Source organism: Peromyscus californicus, unplaced genomic scaffold, assembly GCF_007827085.1.
Source record: "Peromyscus californicus insignis strain IS unplaced genomic scaffold, ASM782708v3 Scaffold_23__1_contigs__length_62951481, whole genome shotgun sequence".
Taxonomy (NCBI): domain Eukaryota; kingdom Metazoa; phylum Chordata; class Mammalia; order Rodentia; family Cricetidae; genus Peromyscus; species Peromyscus californicus.
In genome coordinates, this window is record NW_026294534.1 from 55,633,193 (window position 1) to 55,655,295 (window position 22,103).

At 44.0% G+C, this 22,103-nt stretch overlaps 1 protein-coding gene and 1 long non-coding RNA gene across 3 annotated transcripts; one reads left to right on the forward strand and one right to left on the reverse strand.

The window, feature by feature from the left end:
- Window positions 1-30: 30 nt before the first annotated feature.
- Tma16 (translation machinery associated 16 homolog) lies at window positions 31-14,066 on the reverse strand. Of its 2 annotated transcripts, XM_052752376.1 has the most exons (8): window positions 13,940-14,066; window positions 11,989-12,101; window positions 10,363-10,400; window positions 8,666-8,750; window positions 6,688-6,836; window positions 4,299-4,341; window positions 2,859-3,145; window positions 31-2,536 (listed from the first exon to the last, which is right to left on the reverse strand). In XM_052752376.1, exons 1-7 carry the CDS (start codon window positions 13,940-13,942, stop codon window positions 2,896-2,898), a joined length of 681 nt encoding a protein of 226 aa, XP_052608336.1. In that variant the 5' UTR covers window positions 13,943-14,066; the 3' UTR covers window positions 31-2,536; window positions 2,859-2,895. The 2 variants fall into 2 exon arrangements, with proteins under 2 accessions (XP_052608336.1, XP_052608335.1); XM_052752375.1 differs by having other exon boundaries at window positions 31-3,145.
- A 67-nt stretch (window positions 14,067-14,133) lies between these two features.
- Window positions 14,134-21,303, forward strand: LOC128119159 (uncharacterized). Its single transcript, XR_008221482.1, has 2 exons — window positions 14,134-14,350; window positions 20,728-21,303. It is a non-coding gene; the product is annotated as an uncharacterized LOC128119159 (long non-coding RNA).
- Window positions 21,304-22,103: the final 800 nt, after the last annotated feature.

Below are 22,103 nucleotides of genomic sequence, written 5' to 3' on the forward strand. Positions count from 1 at the left end.
CAACAGAATAACTGAGAACAGACTCAGAAGGAAGCTCCTGGACAATTTTATTAGACTTTAATCAACAACAAGGCAGGCAAGCTGGGAATCACAGCAGCCGTCAAAAGAGAGAGGATGAAGAAGGTGAATAGCCATGCAATCTCAGTAAGGACAGCATGTTTAGCAATGGGTGTCAGCCACGTTCTGACAAGTGGCCACACAGAATGCAGGAGCACTTCAGAGTGAAATGAGAGTCCAAAGGGTGAGGGAAAGCAGGCCCAAATTCAGAATCATACTGGAGGAAGAAAGACAGAAAGAAAGAGAAAAGAAAAGCAACACCTTTTCCTGAGAGGTGTGCCCACCTAACAGCTTCGTGGCAGCTTAATACTGACTGAGCCTGTGCCCAGCTTTCTGGGGAAGAAAAGTACATTTCCTCATTAAAGGGATAATTATCCCTCCTCTCCTTAGCATGAGTTAAGGTGAACTGGCCTTTCTAAGGAGTAGTCCCTTAGCCAGGTGATGGGCCAGCCCAACCAGATTAACTCATGTTTTAGGTAGCTTGAAATATTAGGTCTCCACATAGGCCTAGAATAGATAGCATTCTCTGGACTGAGAAATAGATTTCTTTCAATGGGTCTCAAAAATAGATAATAAATATACATTAGCCAAAGGAAATAATACAAAAGCTCCCCAAGCCCACTTTGAACAAGTTTGAGGAGTATTTCAGTATGATGCGCTGCTGTCCAGTTGGATGGGGCACAGCTCCTCACTCTGCTGCCACTGCCTGCAGCCTGCGGAGCTGTTTGCAGACTTCTCGGATAGCAGAAGTGAAGTTTCTAGCTTCATCGAAGAACAGAACAGCTGGCCTCGTTAGAAAGCAAAGGCAAGGTGCTTCAGGACAGGGCAGGGCATGAGCGCCCCAGAGCATGACGTCTGCTTTCCTAGGGTCACCTAAGTATGTGTACAGTGAGTATGTCTACATATGCACCCACATATTCCTCAGCTTCCCAAGTTACCTTGTCTATAAAGTAATTTACTGTAATGCTTAAAGAGCAGACACACAGTTCTGTCTTGTGGAATTACATGGGAGATTTACTGCACGATTCAGAGAAAACAACAGAGTGGGGTCTGCTTGCCTGTGAGGTGAAAAGAATACTGCATCCGTTACAGCAAAACAACACAGCAGCGCCTTTTAATGCAGACCCAACAGCTGAAGATTCAGCAGACTCGTATCTGAACAGTTAGAAACCTTGAAAAAGTCATGAAATACCAACCACGAAGTTAGGAGAACATAATGGGGAAACCGTAAGATCACTATGGAGAACTGAGAGCACCAGCACTTAGCAATGTACACAGGCAACGGCCTTTTGACTGGGATTCTCTGACAGATCCGCTGCCTGGGATCTAGTTCAACTGTTATCTGAAAGATGGATTAGCTACTTTTGTGCTGCTGTGATCCAAATTTCAACCGGGGCGGGGGGGTGGGGGACATTAAGGAAAAGTGTGTTCTGGCTCCATTTCTGAAGGACTTCAGTCTGTCACAGCTTCTGGAGCAACCTGTCAACTTGCACAGTGGCAGACAACTGGACCCAAGGATAGGCATAATCTTCAAAGAGTTGGCCCTACTGACAGCCAAGCCCTCCCTCCTAAATCCTCCACACCCTTCAAAGCAGCACCGGAAGGTAGAGTCTGAGTGTGCAAAGTAGGAGCTTGCAGGAGACATTTAAAATTCAAACCACAGCGTTCTGCCTTTGGCCTCAAAGCCTTTTGGGTATCCAAAACGCACTTAGTTAAACATCATGGTCTTTTAAAGTCTCCATGGCCCTTGAATAGTCCTAACATGCTTCAAAAGTCCAAATTTTCTTCCGAGAATCAAGCCAAATGTGGTATGATTTTCTGTAAAATCAAAAAACAAGTTACTTCCAATACACAATGGTGTGTATTAAAATGTTATCCAAGACTGAAGCCCATCAGGGCAATCCTATGCTGTGTGTGCCCTCAAAGGCAGCTGGTGGCAATGGGTTTGGGAGCACTGACCCTTCAGAGTACCACTTTCACACTGGACTACTGAGCCAGTACCGATCACTCTGTGCCTGTTTACTGTCCCTACCCACCCTCCCACTCCCCCAGCACTGAGACATTAGGAGCCTGCCACACAGCCCTGTTTGCAAAGAGATTCAGGCCCTCGGGAGCCCTTCCCTGACCAAGCCATATTCCTAACCCTATTTTTTTTTTCTTCCAATTTTCCCTTCTGCAAAATTCAGGTTAAATGGTCTTTGAAGGTCAGTGTTGTTTTGGATACAGTTTAATGTGTTAGAAAATTGCCACTCACACCCCCACCCCAGTATGGTGATGTTCAGAGGTGACAGGACTTCAGGAGGTGGCAACACAGGGCCCTGCCCATTCGCTGGCGTATCTTCCTCTGCACCCCCTCCGTCTCCTAGTCCACCACTATGACGCCGTTGGCCATGCAGTGATGTAGACAGAGACGCCTCGGCACAACTGCACTGGGTTAGTATTCAGACTCTCAGCTAAGTTCCCAGGCCCAGGTATTCAGCTACAATGAAAAGAGATTGACACAATCTCTGTATTTTAAAAGCAATTTAAAGAAAATGAAAACTTTCATTCTTAAATAAAAATCATAACCCTATTTTGAAACTGCAAACGACTTAAGAATGAGCTAAATAGCAAATTCCCACATATAGACAATTACTAAAATAAATGTATTTACTTATGTGTGTGCATGTGGGGGGGGGGGTAGAAGAAAATGTATAGCATCTGCTCTTTTCAACCCATGGACTCTGGGAATCACACTTCGGCAGTCAGCTGTGGCTGCAAGGCCCCAGCCGCTGAGCCAGCCCCCACACACGGTTATTCACCGTCAGGGAGGGGGACGGAGGGTCTCAGGGGATTTCACTAGGGGCAGGCAGGCACTGGAGTCATTTCTTCATCCGAGTCACTTGCTTCGCTCGCTGGTTCCAATTTCCCATCTTTAGAGTCTCCAGTTTCCACAGTTAGTTCTAATTCCCCTAAATCTTTTTCTATATTTAAATCTGTTTCTACATTTAAAATGGTTTTCTGTTTGCGCTTCTTGGGGATGGCATCATTAGCACAAAGTTTCCTCATTTTGATGTTTGGCAATTTCTTCAGATCAAAATCCCATTCCCTAGAAAAAAAATGAGCAAGGACAGTCATTTTCAGAACTCTGCCTGCAGCAGAGGGAAGACCTCAAATTCATAACAGATTTTACATGCGCATGAAAGAGCAACATAAGCTGGTGGCAGGGGGTTGGGGGTGAGGGTGAGGGTGAGGGGTGGAGGTGGGGAGGGTGGGAGTGAGGGTGGGGGTGAGAATGGGGCGGGTGGGGGTGAGAGATGCAATAGCCCAAGCCCTAAGCTTACTTACAATGGCTACAGTAGTATTACCTGCACAGAATCCTACACACTCTAACTTCAAAAGTGCACAAAAAAACCCCTTAGGCTCTGTGGTTCCCTTCTTCTCCCTACCTAAATATTCCCCTTTATGAAGCTACATGGTCTCAAGACCCTTAAAAATTAGAATTACATCATAGCTAGCAAACCTCTAAGTCAGAAAAGGGCGTTCTTCTCACACACAGCACAGTGCAGCTGACTTTTCTTTTTTTTAAATTCTCCTTTTGGAACCTCCCTCTTTGTACCTCCTGAGAAGTGTGGAGAGCCACGGCTTGCTACCCAGCGATGTTAACACGCTGTGCTCACCTCCTCTCACACTGCTCACTCTGGAAGAGGCAGAATGCACACTGCTTCAGACCCAAGGAACACACTTTATTTTCAATTAGGCCTGAATTTAAACATCCAATTTCAATTCTGAAAAACTTCAGACTCCCTAACATGTTTTAGTGAAGACCAAAAAGTATTAATTAAAAACATTTTCTAATACACAGAATCTGTGCTTGAAAAATAACATCTGAGTTTCTACAGCTCATTAGTCTCCATGGTTACCAGGGTAGAATCACAGAGCCCTGAACCAAAGGTTCTCAATGACCAAACTGTTACCCTGGCATCCGTTTTCTTCATCTGTTCTTGTTATTTTATCTTAGGAAATAAGAACCGGCATCGGGGAGAAAAGAGACGCCTCTACTACACTACTGCTCTGCTAAGGAAAAGAGCACCACAGCATCAGCTGCTCGCACACTGGTGCTGCAGACAGACACAAAGCACACCTACAGGAGAGGACTGCCAACATGACACTCCCCACTTGCTTTTCTATCAACATCTACACCCAGGGAAGCTCATGCCTGTTTATTTCATACACAACTTCTAAGGAACTCAGATACTCACCGAAAAGTCTGCAGATTATTAGTGTCTAAAATGTCTGGGATCTCTGAGAAAGAAAATAATTAATATCCATTAGGCTTACTTGTTATAGTTTCACTCATTATCACACATACAACATGGTAATTGATGTTAATAGAGAAGAAAAACTTTTTAAATGCATGTGTAAATGTGCCTGTGTACATCATGTATGTGCAGGTGCCTGCAGAGTCCAGAAGGTGTGGGACCCCCTAAAGCTGGAGTTAGAAGCATTTATGAGCTGCCTGAAATGGCGGTTAGTACTGCTGAGCCTTCTCCCCAGTCCCAAAGGAAAACATCTTCAAAGCACGGCTGGTCCACACAAACACTACACATGGGAAGAACAGAGCTCGGTGTCTAGGGGTGACAGAGGAGCTGTTACATAGGAGGTATTGGTACAGACTTGTGAGGAAAGCCAGCATCTTCAACAGCAAGTGTGGGTGCTGATTTTGTAGTGCTATGAAAGACAAGTTATTATGTACATACCTTATGTCACATTGGTACAATTATCAGATTTCAATGATTAGTTAACATTAAAAGATCACACTATTCAAACTATGAAAAACTTCTTAACAATTACAATCATTAGGCTATCGAAACAGTTCAATACAATCTAAGTTACCCTGTAACCTGCATGGGAGCTCAGTTACTGAGGAATATCAGACAGGGACTTCTAAGCAGCACTGGAACTGTTAAAAAGTGGGACTTCAGGTGGACTGTGTTTCTGCTCTTTAAGACGGCCAATGGGAGGAAGGCATGTTTAAAACCATGTGTCTGGGTGTCAAGCTGGCAAAGGGTGGAATCTCAGACCTTAGTTTCAACTGTCAACTTGATGACATCTAGACTCACCTGGGAGGTGGGCCTAGGAAAGCCCATGGGGCATCACCTTCATTAGGGTAATTGAGGAATGAAGACCAGCCCTAAATGCTGAGTGGCACCATTTCCAGGGCTGGGTCCCAGACTGAATGAAGAGGTAGAACTGAGCACCAGCCTCCATTGTGGATACAATGTCACACAGCTCCTACTGCTGTGACTTCAGCACGACAATGAGCTTAAGCTGTGAGACAAAATAAACCCGTGCTCCCTTACGTCGCCTTTGCCAGGGCATTTTATCACAGTGATAGGGAAAGACACACACACATCTTATATTCACAGAAAGTAACCACATGCGAACGTCACAGCAGAGGCAGAAGTTCTATGCCACTCTTGTACAGTGCCACGAACTTTTGAGCTAATCCTCAACTTTCTGAACCAGAGAAGTATGTCCTCTATCCTATTTATATTTTTTTGAGATAGGGGCTCTCTATGTAGCCCAAGCTGTCCTGGAACTATAGACTAGTGTGGCCAGGAACTCAAAGAGATCCATCTGCCTCTACCTCCCAAGGCTGGGATTATCGGTGTGTGCCAGCATGCCTGGCTTCTATTTTATTTTATTTGTTTAGTTCATTTATTTAGTTAGTTTACATCCTGGCCGCAGTTTCCCCAGCCTCCTCTCCGCCTAGTCCCCACCCCACTTCTCTTTTATTTTTAAACTGAGAAAAACAAGGGCATCCACTTTATTATCTGGTGGGTTCCCGGAATGAAGTGTGGATGTGTCTAGGTCCAAAAAACATGCTTTCCTTTTTGAATTTTTATAGATTAAGAAACACATTTTAGCAGTGAAGAGGAAGTCCACACACTTCACAGTTTCTAGTATTATCCAGGGTAGTTCTTTGGGGATCTTATATGTTCATGCTCTTTATATTAAAACTTGAAATTTTAATTTTGCTATTGTGTATTGTAACTACTATACGGACCAAGAAAGTAGACATTAACACTGAAGCCTCCAGGGGCCAGGCCAGAAATATGAATGAAGACAGCGGCATGACAACCGTTGAAACGATGCTGAGTTCTGCGAGCACAGCGGCTACGTCAGACCTCAGCCCCGGAGAGTCTGTGCCCAGGTCGTCTGGTTTCTTAAGCCACAGACCTGTACTTACTAGTTGAAATCATTATTTAAAAAAAAGTGACAGTATTATCTGTGGGCCATGTCACCTTGGAATGGCCACCAATGTAAGGGTCTTCAACTCGGTAGGCTATCTATCCAGGCCAGGGATCTTCAGTGCTGCCAGCTAGTAATGTGCCTCAGTGTGGCTGGAGAGCCAGAGTCACAGCAGTGGGAAGGAGGAGAGCTGTCTGGAGATGGACACCCGAGTAGGGTGTGTGCTAGGAAGAAGTGTCACAGAAGAAAGACGGTGTCAACTGTCACAAGGAAATGAAATGAAAAGTGTTCTAGACGTGAAGGGGATCGAGGTAAATCAGGAGCGAATCCTTTGAAACTCATCGTAAATCGGATCCTATTTTAAAGGCAAAGGAGTCAGAGAACACACACACACACCGAAGCCGTAGCCTTCATACTGCTGCCGCTCCCGCTCCATCGTCTGCTTGATGACAGTCTCCCGGGAGTGGTGACGCCGTCCCTGTCTGTCCTTGATGCTGTTATGCAGCTCAATCTGCTCCAGCTCACTGCTGAATCGACCCAAGTATCTGAAAAACATGAAAATGATTTGAGTTACATGTCTATATATCTGGGCTGGTGTTGATTCATTTTAAATGTGGCACCCAGGTGTCCCTGTCCTTTGAATACTGACATACTCAAATTCCTCATTTCCTGAGACTTAAGATCACTTTCCTCAATAATCCAACCATTTCTTGACTTCAGTGAACACATAGCATGCTGTCTGCTGAACTGAGGACCCCACACTGAATCAACTACTGGGTTTCTTCTCTAGACCTTAGCATCTCCCCGTCAACACAGACTTTCACAGCACGCCTGCTCCATCGTCTGAGGACATAGTCTGACATTCTAAGTGAGGTTCAGAGGCATCCACCTAACGTCTCTCTCCCTATTCCACACCTACGTTCTACCTCTTAATGTCGCTGCATTCAAGCTCTCCATCGGGCTACTACTAACCAAGCAGAGGACAACAGTGTTGTGCCTGGACTGTACCATCTACCTCTTTTTTTTTTTCTTCCATTTTTCTTTATTAAGAAATTTTCTACTCACTCCACATACTAGCCACAGATCCCCCCTCCTTCCACCCCCTAGCCCTCTTTCCCAAGCCACCCCTCATCCCCACATCCCCCAAATCGAGGTCTCCCATGGAGAGTCAACAGAGCCCAGCTCACTGAGCCTAGGCAGGTCCAAGCCCCTTCCCACTGCACCAAAGCTGTGCAAGGTGTCACACCTCAGGCACCAGGTTCCAGAAGCCTGCCCATGCTCTGGGGACAGATCCCGATCCCCCTGCCTGGGTGCCCCGCAGACAGTTCGAGCCAAACAACTGTCTTCCGTATCCAGAGGGCCTAGTCCAGTCCAATGGGGGCTCCACAGCCACCAGTCCACAGTTCATGGACTTCCACTAGTGTGGCCAGTCATCTCTGCATGTCTTCCCATCATGATCTCAATGTCCCTCACCTGCAGTGTCTCTCCTCTCTCTCATCCATCAATTGGATTCCCAGAGCTCAGCCTGGTGCCTGGCTGCGGATCTCTGTATCTGCCTCCATCAGTCACTGGACAAAGGCTCTATGATGACAGCTAGGTTATTTGCTAGGCTGGTCACCAGAGTAGACCAGTCCAGGCACCCTCTGGACCACTGCCAGCAGACCAAGGTGGGGTCAACCTTGTGGATTCCTGAGAGCCTCCGCAGCACCCTGCCTCTTCCTATTCCCATGATGTCCTCATCTATCCTGGTATCTTCCTCCCTGCCCTCCCACTTTGTCCCTGATCCAGTTTGACCCTCCCATTTCCCTGTGTTCTCATCCCCCACTCCTCGCCCTCCCATCAACCTCTTAACAAGACCTCTGGCGACGCCATGCCCTTCTCAGCACTGTCCTCATGCTCAGGCTGTGACCTGAAGTATATGCATGAGGACCACACAAGCATTCTGGAAAGTCCTCCCAAGGCTTCCTATGTCCCTAGGTGAGGTCCAAACTCAGGCGGTCACCTAACTGGTCACGAGCCAGCCATCACTGGCAGCACCTGTTACACTAGCCTTGCTACTCCCGTCATGATGCGTCTGTGGGTCCTTCTACCCGCCAGCTTCTCCCCCAACCCCGGGGACTTAGACACTACTCTCTCAGTCTGAAGATGCTTTCGGGCTACCTTACCTCAACACCCAGGGCCAGTGCAGACAATGCTTCTTCAGGAAGCCCTCCCTAACCCCAGGAAACTAAGGGGGCCAAGTTGGGCCACACACTCAAGACTTCCTGTTAAAAAGCCCATCTGCTAGTACCCAAATCTAGAACACAGGTGTCTCCGAGAACCAGGCTGGAATTCTCTTTTCTGACCCTCTGTTCACAACATGCCCCATATTTACCTTTCAATTAATTCACAGGCATCCTTCTTTGAATATCTCGTTTTTTTTGTATCCAGATGACTGTGAAACCACTGAAGTTTGTCACCTATGAATAAGTACCAAAGTTTAGCACCACAAGCCTCATGTAGGCAAAGGTTTTCACCACAATCCTCCACAGCAAAGCATTAAAAACTAAAGCAAACTATTTCATTTTTAAATAAGATCTGTGTAGCTGAGTCAATGGAACCAATTTGTCAGGAATGAAACTGTAACATTTTATTTAAAGAAAGGGACAAGGATGGAAGTGACGTTTGCCTCCACACACTTCTTTCCTTTGATACAATCTGTTTGTATTTTAATTATGTGCGGATGTGTGTGCATGTGAATACGTGTTTATGCATGTGAGTGCAGTATCCAAAGATGCCAGAAGAGGATGGTGGGTCCCATGGAGTGGGATGTGTGGGTAGTTGTAAGCCAACCGTGTGGATTCTGGGAACTGAACTCTGCAAGAGCAGTGTGCCTGCCCTCCTAACTACTGAGCCATCTCTCCAGCCCCATACATTTCTTGTCTAACATCAGGGAAGGGAGGAAAGATGGACTGACAGAATATGAAATTCTAAATTCTTATAAAGCAAAACATGTAACTTGTTGAAAGTATCTTAAAATTTGATCAATGATGAAAATAGTATTTGTTAAACAAAGGCTTAGCCTCTGGCACCATGGCCAGAACTTTACAATTCTTCTATTCAGATCAGCACTATTTCACATTTACACATGAAGTCAAGCATCCTAAAGAGATCATCACTAAACATGTTAAGCCTAAGAGAGGTGTCAGGTACTGTGCCAAGAGAAAACTGGACTTGTCAGTAAAAATTTCTTAGCAGTAAATATCACCCACAGGAAGACAGAGAGAGGGGGGGAGGGAGGAAAGGGAGAGGAAGGGAGGGAGAAGAAGGGAGGGAGAGGCAAAAGGGTAAAAGGGAGGAGACTGTGTCACTGACAAGGACTGACCATGTACGCACCCCTATTAACCATGAACCCTCTGCTCCACAATACTTAAGCTCTTGCTGTAGCTTGGCTCTCTACTGCTCTCAAAGGCCCATGTCTTCAACGCTGTTCTCTACTGCTCTGAAAGGCCCATGTCCTAAACGCTGCTCTCTAGTGCTCGGTGCTACTGGGAGATGACGAGACCTTTGAGAGGCCTAGGCGGCACTCTTCCATCACTGAGGAAGTGCCCTTGACGGGGATGCTGGGACTCTTCTTCTCGGCCAGAGTGAGGTAAGCAGCTTGCTCTAGCACACAGCGCCTCTGCCACTGCATTCTGCATTGCTATCAGTCCCAAGGCAACATGATCGGCCTCATGGACTGAAACCCCCGCCACTATGTGCCAAAGCAAACTTTTCCTCTTTCTAAACCAATCATCTTAGGGATGTGCTGCAACAAGTGAACACAGCCACACCCTTCCTAATCTCAGCTGTCGAGAGGATTAAACCCGAGCTAGATGCGGAAGTGCAGGCGAATGAAGTTTCTGCGAAGCTGAGTTGCAGGGAGCACCAGCAGCTGACTCTGAAAGGCAAATAAATGCTTTGCTCCACTTCATTTGTTTTCTTTTAGTGAAGTCTGCTTTTAAAAAAGCTGATAAAGCAGAGAAATTGGTTTAGAGCGAAATTTCATTCTACTGTATGTAGCCAGAATCTCAAGAACTCAAACCCACTTACCGATAAGGTTGAGACGCAAGGCCCTCTCAGTCTTCAATCTTGAACCAAAAGGTGCATATAAGTTAGAACATTTCCAAAGCAGGGGCTTAGAAATCTGTCAAAAATATCACAAAGAAAAACTTCCCAGAGAACTTTGACATTCTTTCACATGTATTTAAAAAAAAAAAAAAAAAGTCAATCTTAACAAAGAAACATGGCATGACATGATGATCTTTTAAATCACTGGAATAGGATGTCACTAGAATGCCAGTGACTACGGAAAGCCTAGAGGGCCAGTACTGTTCATGCAAACAAAGGTTGACTGGGTTATGTTTCCTGGACACCACCCGGAAATATACAACCTCAGCCCAGTTCTCTCAGCAGGCCTCCTGAGCGGGAAACCCTGCAGCGGAAAACACCGCTCTAATATGGTGCATCTCAGGTCAAGGAAGTTTGTCAAATACACATATGGGCGATGGAAAAATTACACTGTTTAGATGTAGTAAATCATGTTAAAAAGAATAACAAAAATGCTAAGTGATAAACGAACACCTGAACTTTGCAAAACTACTATTTTAAGACAGTACTGCCACCATACATCTCTATGTAAAAAAGACACATCCCTCGCATAAAGGAAAATTAGACTATGCCATCAGTCTCTCCTAGAAAACATCTAACCAAATCACTGTAAAACAGCCAAGCTTTATTAAATGAGGCTTTAGGTCTTAGGCAAGGTATTAAAAAGCAACTGTGTGGACACCTGGTGCACTCACTGGAACAGCAAGGCTAGGCCACACAGAAATGACTTCTATCTGATTTTCCCTTTATGGAATTTTTGCAATATCTTCCCCCTCAGCCTCAGACCCTCTCCTCCAGTCTTGGAAGTAACTGTGTACACAAATTAGAAAATTTCTAAAACAAGGGTCTTGAAATCTGTTAAAAACATTAAAAACACTTTATGTTCTTTGGTATATTTTTTCTTTTAGTATCTGTGGCAGATTTCTCTCCAAGCCCTGCCCAACTCTGAGATGGCAGGCCAGCTACTAGACTGACTCAGGCCTTGACTGCCTTCTCTCCTATCTACAGCACTCGTTCAGTGACCTAGTCTCCTGGCCCCAAGCCACCAATCCACAACAACAACAGCTCCCTAACCTGTGACCATTTGGTGATCTAGTCTCCTGACCCCAATCCACCAACCCACAACACCAACAGCTCCCTGTGACATCTCTAATCAGTTCCTGAACACTAGAACCAAGACATCTAACCACATATCTCACATTTCCTTTGTTAGGTCGAACACACAGCACACCCAAGTAGTTTCCTCCCATGATCTCTCAGCTCTGCTCAAATGTTAATTAAGTTCTCCAGGTATCTTCCAGGACTTCTATAAAATATAACCTCTCTCTCTTTATCCTTCAACCTGTGTTAATTTTTCTTCACTACACTCACCATGAACTGCCACTTAAACTTACGTTTTAGGTTAGCTCTGTAAAACCAGAGGCTTCATGCTGTTTACCTCAGTGTAAGAACACATGAAAAAAATATTAAAGGAAAAGCGGGAGTGGAAACTGAGGAACACACACCTGATAGGCAGATGAGTGAAGGAGCTTTCCCTAATGCACAACACTAACAGGACTAGACACTTACCTCTCCTTCTTGTCTTGTTTGTGAGACTCTCTTGTAATCTGAGCTGCTTTCCTGCTGTACGGATGGATGACTTTTTTTTCCCGACCTACAATTTTTCCTTTCAGTCCTTTAGGCTAAAAGATAGGACACGTGTAGTTAGATACACAATGACTCACTTTTAATGATAAGGATTTCGTTCATGTCAACTCCAAGATCAGGTTATGAAAGGACTCACTTCCATCTCTGTCGCCCCCACTCACACAGGGATAACTACACAGAAGCTTTCTTTTAAAGACTTTGAATTTCCATTGTAAGAGTAGTATGAAATTCTCTAAGTATGAAAGGGCTTTACAGCTTTCAAAGATTTAAGTTAACGAACTCAAACCACCAAGATTCAATGCAAAGAACACAACCTCTTGAACTACTTACATCCTGACTCAACTGTAGCTTAAGATTCTTTATAACTGTTTATGAAAGATTGTCCACAGCAAGGGATGGATAAAATAATAAGGCACAAAAATATGAAGAAGATTCACTACAGTTTTAAATTTTTGTACAATTTAAAACATTTATCTGCAAGGACAAACAAAACAAACTCTCAATAACAAGTAACTTCAGGGGTTGGCAAGATGGCTCAGTGAATAAGGGAACTTGCTGCACAAGCCTGGTGACCTGACTTCCATTCTCAGAGTCCATGTGAGGGTAGAAGGAAAGAATGACTCCACAAGGTTGTCCTCTGTCCTCCACATGCAAACAGCAGCCGGGGTGTGCAGGTGACTTTTTCTTTAATCACTTAATTATGTATAAACTGTCCATGCTGATTACCGGTTAAATTCACTGGCTCACCAAGCCAGACTGACATTTGTTTGCTTCCTCAGGAAAAATTCACAAAACTGTCAGACAGGAGCTAGACACTTAATTTCCAGAACTCTGTGGAGCATTCTATCATTCTAATTAAGCTGACGGAAGTTAAATAGTTTCTCAAAGATGACAGGTGTCCCTCTCAGGCCTCTGGAATCACGGGCACCTTTTAAAGAAAGGTGCAGGACCACATTTGATGATAACGTGAAAAAACGGGGCCAAAAATGTGACAATTAGAACACAATTATAAAAATGCTACTACTTTGACTTCTATGCAAAACAACCCATTGATAATAAAAAGTGTGGCGAACGGGAAGTGCCGATTGCCAAGGAGAAAAGTGCAGTCAAATTCCCAATACAACTACATGCAACTGCTTTATTATCTGAAATGCTCTGAAGATTAGAGATGGAAATCGTGCAAGCATAGGGACACAGACTGAAAGTAGGAAGACAGGAAAAGACAAAGAAACAAGGAGGGGACAGAGACATGCCTCAGCGACTAAGGGCGCCAGCTGCCAAGCCTGACGACTTGAGTTGGATCCCAGGTGGAGAACGGACTCCCACAAGTTGTCCTCCACTATCCACACGCACACAACATCAATTATAAACTTAAAAACGGATGCTGCGAATGAACCCTTTATAGTCCTACACATAAATGGTTTATGAACGCTCTTAAGCAACTACTCTGCTTAGTATATATGCGGAGTTAACAACATCGTTGCCCGGGAGGAATGGGGGTTGTAGAGGCAGGACCGCAGTCAGAACGGGCCACCGAGGGGCTGCGGACCGATATACCTCGTGGCTGACTGTGCCCAGGGCAGGGCGGATCTCTACCTGCCCGTGGGCAGAGGTGGGTGGACCCAGAAATGCGGTTATTAGTGAAGATGCAAAGGTGCAGAGTTTCCACCAGGAGAAGGAGACCTTGGGAAGTGGACCACGCCACAGGGCGGGGTGGAAAAGCGCGGGAGCACTCCGATCCCCGGGGCAGACACCCAGGACCCAGCACCGCCCAGGCAGCCGCTCCGCGTCGCGGCCTCTCCCGGCTCCGAGAATCCCCTTCCCGTCCGCCCGAGCAGAGCCCCCGGGGGAACCCAGCGAGCGCGCCACCCACCATGGCGATGTCCTGGCCACCGAGGCCCCGCGGTGTCCAGATACAACAATCTCACGGACTGCTGCCGCAGCAGCTCCAAGTTCACTCCAGTGCAAACACACGTGGGTCCGGGGGAAACAGATCCGAACGGACCGGAAGGGGAGGGGCCGGTGCTGTCTCTAAAACGTCCCCGGAAATCCAGACTTCGTTTTTCTCAGCCCGCCTTGGATTTGCAGCCCCTTACACTGGACCAGAGATTTGAATCCTGCCCAGGACGCCTCATATGTCTGTCTTCTCTTGTTTCTGTCTGAAAGACCGACCTGAGCATCTGCCAGGAGGCAGTTCTCCAGGGGCGAGCACCTTGTCCGGAGATAGCGTCACTGGACTTGGATACCCTCTGAAGGTCTTAATGACGCCCTGTGTCCCAGAGTGGTGAGAGATCAACCTTCGCCTTTCCTGGGATTTTCTCTATCATTTTCTTTCCAATCCAGTTGTTCTGTTTTCGTACTGCATGTTAAAATTCCATAGGAAATCTTGCTCAGTAACTATTAATGATCAAATGCCTAGAACATTCCACACATTGACAATATTCCCGCCTTTTGCATAATTCCTATCCGAAGTGGGTCATAAAGAAGTATTTCAAATAGTACTGGGATATAAACTATACCGTGGATCAACTAGATTTAACATACACACAGAGAGAGAGGGAAGGTGAGGAGAAGGGAGGAGAAAAAGCAGGAAAAGAAGAGGGAGAGGATGACAATGAATGGATTCCTTGTATCTTATCAGACCACTCTGGAATAAAAGTAGAAACCAATAGCAGGAGAGACTACAGAAATTACACAAATACTTGGATACTTAACAATACACTTTTGAATGTACTTTGGGTCACTGAAGAAATCAAGGAGGAAATTGAATTCCTAGAAACAAATGAAAATCATAGGCAATCTGGGAAATCGCTAAGCATCCTAAGAGGAAAGTAAGTATACACAATAATACAAAATCAGAGTTTTCTAATATGCTAATAATTCACCTTAAGGTTCTAGAAAAATAAGAAGTCACTACCAAACTAAGTAGCTGGCAGAAAAAAAATCATAATGATTAAAGCAGGACTTAATAAAACAAACACCAACAAACTCTCAATATATAGAACTAGCCAAAAAAAGTTGTTTTTCTTTAAAGGATAACAAGATTGACAAGCCTCTAGCCAAACTAATAAAAAGAATGAGTAAGAAATCCCAAATTAATAAAAGTAAAGGTGAAGGGGGAGTTGTAACAACAGACTCCAATGAAATCTGTAGTATCATTATATTCCAAAGAGCTAATAACATGTATGACACACTAAAATTATGCTCTGAAGATATAAGTATATTAAACATGTTTACCACAAGTAATGATATTGCAGTAGAGATTAAGTCTCCCCAAAAGAACAGCCAAGGATCAGATGGACTCATGGCTGAGTTCTACCAAACTTTTAAGAAAGTCCTAATACCAACACTTCTGAAATTTTTTCTCAAAATAGAAAATGAAAGAATACCAAATTAATTCTATGAAGCCAGTATTATCCTGAATAGAATTAGATAAAGACACAACAGCAACAATTACAGACTCACTTCCTGATGAACAGAACAGCAAAAATTGTGAACAAAATAATTGCAAACTAGATATAATTCAAAACACATTACATAATTCAAATGTATTCAAAGTATATAATATAATTAGAAATACATTAAGATTATCATACATCATGGCTAAGTGGTAAGCTTCATCCGTGTGATGCAACTTGGTCCAATGTACTATATCAGTGAATATAATACCACCTCACAACACAAATAAACTAAAAGACACAAATCACATGACCACAAAAAAAGACAGCAAAGTTCAACACGCCTTTATGATAGAAGTCCTAGAGAAATTAGGAACAGTTTCAACATATCCCCAAATCACGAAATCTATACACAACAAACATGTAAGCAACATTTTGCTACTGGGGTCGGGGGTTGGGGTGGGGTGGTGGATTAAGTGTTTCCTCTAAAATCTGGAACAAGACAAGAAGGCCCATTGTTGGCACTCTTGCTCAGTACAGTGCTTGAAGTCTTTTTTTTTTTAAAGTCTCAACTAGAGCAATAAGACAAGAGGAAGGTACAGAAGTATAAAACAGGAATGAAAGAAGTCAAATTATCCCTGTCAATGAACTATATTATCGATTCCTAAAAGACCCTACAAACTCCACCAGAAAACTCTCCAATCCAGCAGACACTTTCAGTAAACTTGCAGGATACAGAATTGACATACAAAAAAAATCAAGGACTTTCATATCTATCAATAATGAACTCACTGGGAAAGAAATTAGGAAAATACCCCATTCAGAATAGCTCCCCAAAATACAAAGTACTTAGGAATAACCTCAATCATGGGAGTGAAAGATCTCTACAATTAAAATTTCTAGACACTAAAAAAAGAAACCAAAGATACAGACATGGAAAGACTTTCCATACTCCTACATTGACAGAAACATAACAGACCGCAAATAGCCAAAGCAACACTACAGAAAGAGAATACAATACCTAACCTCAAACTTATTCTAATGCTATTGTGACAAAGAGAATATGATACTGGCACAAAACAGACATGTAGACCAGTGAAACAGAACAGAGGACCCGGAGATTATTCCACACAGCTTTGGCCACCTGATTTTTGATGACGTTGTTAGAAGTGGAGTGGAATGGATAGAAGACAGACTAGTCAACAGCGGGAGTGATAGCAATGTCTTTACACCTTCAGAAAACTGGGTTCAGGCCTGTAGTTTTGGTGCTTATCCTGGATCTCGATCTGTAGACCAGGCTGGCCTCGAACTCACAGAGATCCGCCTGGCTCTGCCTCACGAGTTCTGGGATTAAAGGCGTGTACCACCACCCTCGGCCCAGGCCTGTATATCTTTTATCTTGTGATGTGACATGAAAATCGGTTCCAAGTGGGTAGTGGCCTTAAGTTAAACCCTGAAACGCTGAAACCAGTAGAGGAAGACATAGGAAACACACTTCACGACACAGGTCCAGACAGGAAATTTCTGAGCTGGACTTCAATAGCACAGGTGCCAGGAGTGAGGAAGTTGGACTACATGAAATGGAAGTTTCTGCACTGTAGAGGAAGCTAGCAGCAGACTAAACAAAGAGCCTGTGGGATGGGAGAGAAATCTGCCAGCTCTGCTTCAGGCAGGGAGGCTAATGTCTGAATTTTATAAAGAACAGAAAAAACTAAGTGCAAAAACCCAAACTGCTAACTAGCAAAGAGGCCAACAAACAGACTGCTTTCAAAGAAGAAATATAAATGGCCAATCAGTATTTTAAGGAAGTATTCAATGTCCTCAAGCCATGTGGAAATGTTCCTTCAATCCACTGTTAGCCCTGTGAAATCTCACGTCTGTTTAATTTATCTTCCTTTGTAGATAAACCCATTTGTCTTGTGGAATGATTTCCTGGGTATTGGCATGCCCTTACCCATCTTTGACATTCTGTGGCCCCTTTAAATTCCTGGGTAGGATTTGTATTATCTAGACATAGAACATCTTGCCCTCCCTATCTTCTAGCCCTTTTTTTTTTAATTTTCTATCTCTTTATTCAGTTTTTCCTGCCAAAAGGGAGGCTCCGAATGTGATCTTTTTACCGGCTTGTTTTATAAATAATCATCTAGTCATGTAATTTATCTGTTGTCATCTTCATTTCCTTCATCTTTGTGTGGGGGTGGAGGTGGGAGGCGCATGTGGAGTCCAGAGAAAGTCTCTGAGGCTGTTCCTCGTGTGCTGACTGTTGCATGGCGTCTGTTCTTGGGGGTCCCTGAAGCAGTTACGGCCAGCAGGGATCAAACTGCAAAGAGGTGAGGAGGAAGACTTGGAACAACTGGACCTGGTCAGTCAGACTGGATCAAAACTGCTGGAGTCTGATTCGTGGTTTAATTTTCTTACATATTTAATCCCTTGGAAAATACCCACTCTAGAAAACTACCTAAGATCTTTATCCTAAGAATGAGTTCTATTGATCGGCAAACAGTGCTCAGGGCTAGGGCATAGAGGAAGGATTTGTAGCGAGCATAAGGAAGGACAGGTTCTACGGACGGATGATGCAAAGTACATGGGAGTCTGTTTCCTAAGGATGAGTTATATTCACTGAGAGACAAAGCCCAGGATTCTGGCCTAACCAATTTCAGGATTTGGGGGAAAGTCAGGTGGAGGCTGGCTCGAAATAGAGCAGTGAAATTTCACCAGGTTGTTTGACCATGCTCACTCCAGCATTCCAGGTGACCAGGAGTCATTCTTCCTTCTGTGGAAGAAAACAGACTTGTATGCTTAACAATTCTGGTTTCTCCAATGCGTACTCTAGGCTGTGCTCCCTACAGCCATCCACTTTTCCTTTGAAAAGGGGGGTTTCTGTCCTAGACATTGCTGAGTACGCTGGGTTGGTTGTCCGGTGAGCCTCGGAAATCTGCCTGCTTCTGCCTTCCCAGTGCTGGGATTACACAGATATCTACATTTCTGCCGGTTCTGGGAATCAAATTCCTGTCCCCAGCCTTCGCATGGCCAGTACTGTATTAATTGAAGTATTCCTCTAGTGTTGGAACACATCCACGAATGGTATCTTATGAGATTTCTGAACGCTTGTGAGAAAACTCCATGAAAATCAAACAAATGTCTTGTGATCTCAGCTTCTTCAAAACATGGAATTGTTCTTGGAATGTGCTTTCATGCCCCTCCCAGGTACAGCAGCTAGGAATGAGTTTCCTTCAGATTATTCATCACAACCAGATACTGTTAACTGTTTATATGGTTTTGCCATGTGCAACTTGCCTATTACGTGTGGTTTTCCCTGGTATTGTACACTTTACTTATGTGACTCTTCTTAATCATCATAGTCTAAACTCTCTGATGCTCTGAATAAAGTTGGCTATTGCATGAAACTTTTTACTCAGCATCATTTATTGGCTCCATTCTCCAAGGTCCCACTGTTTCAGGAGTAGAACATCCTAGTCCTTATTTTTTTTTCTTTCCTAAAACATAATAGACATCAGGCAGTGGTAGCACACACCTTTAATCCTAGCATTCGGAAGGCAGAGATTCATCTGGATCTCTGTGAGTTCAAGGCCACATTGGGAACAGAGCCAGGCATGGTGGCACATGCCTTTAATCCCAGCACTAGTGGAGAGGTCTGGAGGTCTGTACAGACAGACAGGAAGTGATAGAGCTGGGCAGAAAGAGGAAGTGATATAGCTGGGAGGAGAGAGGAAGTAAGATGGCAGGGCACAGAAAGATATATGAGGCATGAGTGTACAGGAAGTAGCTCCCTCTTGGGCTGAGGATTTCCTAGTGGTAAGAACTTGTGGCTGGCTTGTTCTATTCCTCTGATCTTTCAGCTTTCACCCCAATGTCTGGCTCAGGGTTTTTTTTTTAATAAGACCTTTTAAGATTCATATCACACCATGATCATGGGCAGCTCTTATAAAGAAAAGCATTTAAGTGGGGCTGACTTACAGTTCAGAGATTTAGTCCATATTGTCATGGCGGGAAGCATGATGTCACACAGGCAGACATGGTGCTGGAGAGGTAGCTGAGAGTTCTACTACTTCTGGTTAGGCAGGCAGCAGGAAGAAAGGGAGAGACTGTCCTGGCTTGAGCATCTGAAACCTCAAAGCCACCCCCAAAAAGGCCCCACCTCCCAATAGTGCTACTCCCTTTAAGCCAGCCTATGGGGGTCATTTTTATTCTAACCACTACATCTAGAAAGGGAATATGAAATTACTTTTAAAATGCCAGTGGAAAATATTATGTTTTAGGAAAGAAAAAAAAAATAAGGACTAGGATGTTCTACTCCTGAAACAGTGGGACCTTGGAGAATGGAGCCAATAAATGATGCTGAGTAAAGTTTCATGCAATAGCCAACTTTATTCAGAGCATCAGAGAGTTTAGACTATGATGATTAAGAGGAGTCACATAAGTAAAGTGTACAATACCAGGGAAAACCACACGTAATAGGCAAGTTGCACATGGCAAAACCATATAAACAGTTAACAGTATCTGGTTGTGACGAATAATCTGAAGGAAACTCATTCCTAGCTGCTGTACCTGGGAGGGGCATGAAAGCACATTCCAAGAACAATTCCATGTTTTGAAGAAGCTGAGATCACAAGACATTTGTTTGATTTTCATGGAGTTTTCTCACAAGCGTTCAGAAATCTCATAAGATACCATTCGTGGATGTGTTCCAACACTAGAGGAATACTTCAATTAATACAGTACTGGCCATGCGAAGGCTGGGGACAGGAATTTGATTCCCAGAACCGGCAGAAATGTAGCTATCTGTGTAATCCCAGCACTGGGAAGGCAGAAGTAGGCAGATTTCCGAGGCTCACCGGACAGCCAACCCAGTGTACTCAGCAACGTCTAGGACAGAAACCCCCCTTTTCAAAGGAAATATAGTAGCTGGCTTTGTCCTCTGATCCCCAAGCAAGCTTTATTTGTTAGAGCATAAATAAAATATCACCACACCATGGTGTCTCTTCACAGCAACAGTAACTCTAACTAAGATACTAGGTTAGCAACATGTACCTTCCCTCTTCTGGATATACACGGCTATAGATAAATAAATAAAGGCTGATGTAGACAGACTAGTGGGTAAGTCAGTCCCTATCAGGCATGGGACACATGTTTTTCCGCTTTTAAAACTATCCGCTGTCACAGGTGTACTGCCCTGGATCTGTTACATTAAACTAACCGTGTTGATGGAGTCAACTACCAGGCCCTCTCCTTTGTGTTACAGAAAGATTCAACGTTACCACAGCTGCGCCTTTCCCCGAGAATCTGAAAACAGAAGGCAAGCTGAGTCTGTCCTCGGAGGAGAGAGCGATAGAGAAAGCTCGCCCTCTGCTGGTGGAGAGTTGGAGCCAGGCTCACAATAACTGACCCTGTGATCCATGGGTACTATCTCATAATGTGGGTTTCTAAATTCCTCAGACCCTCGAAGCTGCCACCTCCCATCCAGCAATGCCCCCACCGGCCTCGCTCCCTCGAGGTTCTCTCGACTGACTCATGGTTCAGTCTTCCCAGAAGCATTTTGAAATGACAAATGTACTCTCAACGGCTTAGTCCTTTTGGTAATTTTTTTTCAGGATTGATTTTGGCAAAGTCTGGTCTACTCTGTCACAGAATTTAGTTGTAGAAGTCAAGTTATTTTTTATAAGCCTGGCCCTATATTACATGTGATATAAAATAGCATTTTTATCTTTTGACCTGGTTATGATCTTTTGTTTCTGGAGAGAAATTGTAAGGTGTCTTAAAAGACACCTTATGGAACTGGATGGTATATCTTAACTAATTAAAGACTTGTCCCCATGAATTGGTCTTATGCTGACTTCTGTGCAGAATGAGACATTTAACTCAAAGGCATGCCAATGCTCAAACCCCAAATTTACACATCCAAATAGTTTTATTATAGCACAAGGAAGTAGTTTGCTAGCCATTTAGAACTTGCCTTATTTACATATCCCAAGGAAGGAACCCAACATCTGGTAACCATGGATACCACAGAGAAGGAAAGGCTGTGATATAAACGGGTACAAGCCACTGCGGCTCTTCAGAGCTTTCCCCACGTTTCTCAGTGTGCTGCTGGAAGGCATCACATAGACATATAGCTCCAAACTGCTTCTCTGATGTCCCCATCTCCACACCTGTCCACTTGGGTTAGAGAGGCATCCCGTGTGTTGTGAGTGACTGTTCTCTTCCTAACACGAGCCAATCTGCCAAAGCGGCTCCCGATAAACTGTGTGCTAGTGCCACCTTGTGGTCATAAAGCAAACCGTCAGAACTCAATGCACAACTTAAATGTTTTTTTTAAAAAAAAAAACAAAAACAAAAAACATTTTGCTGCTGTTTTTTATTAACCAGATCTACTTGCACCTATGTGGAAAATTCCATAGTCTTGTTAAGCATAAAACTATGCATAATCAATTCCACTTACAATAAAATGATGGATGAAGGTATGTAGATGCTCTGGAGGCAATTGCAGCAAACTATTCTTAATCAGAAGATTAGAACTGAGGGAGGGAGTGCTCAGGAATGATCTTTTTGTTTCTCTTCAATGTTTGAGTTTTGAGACCACTTATTTTTCTAAGTTCTTTCCAATTGAAAAGTAGACGG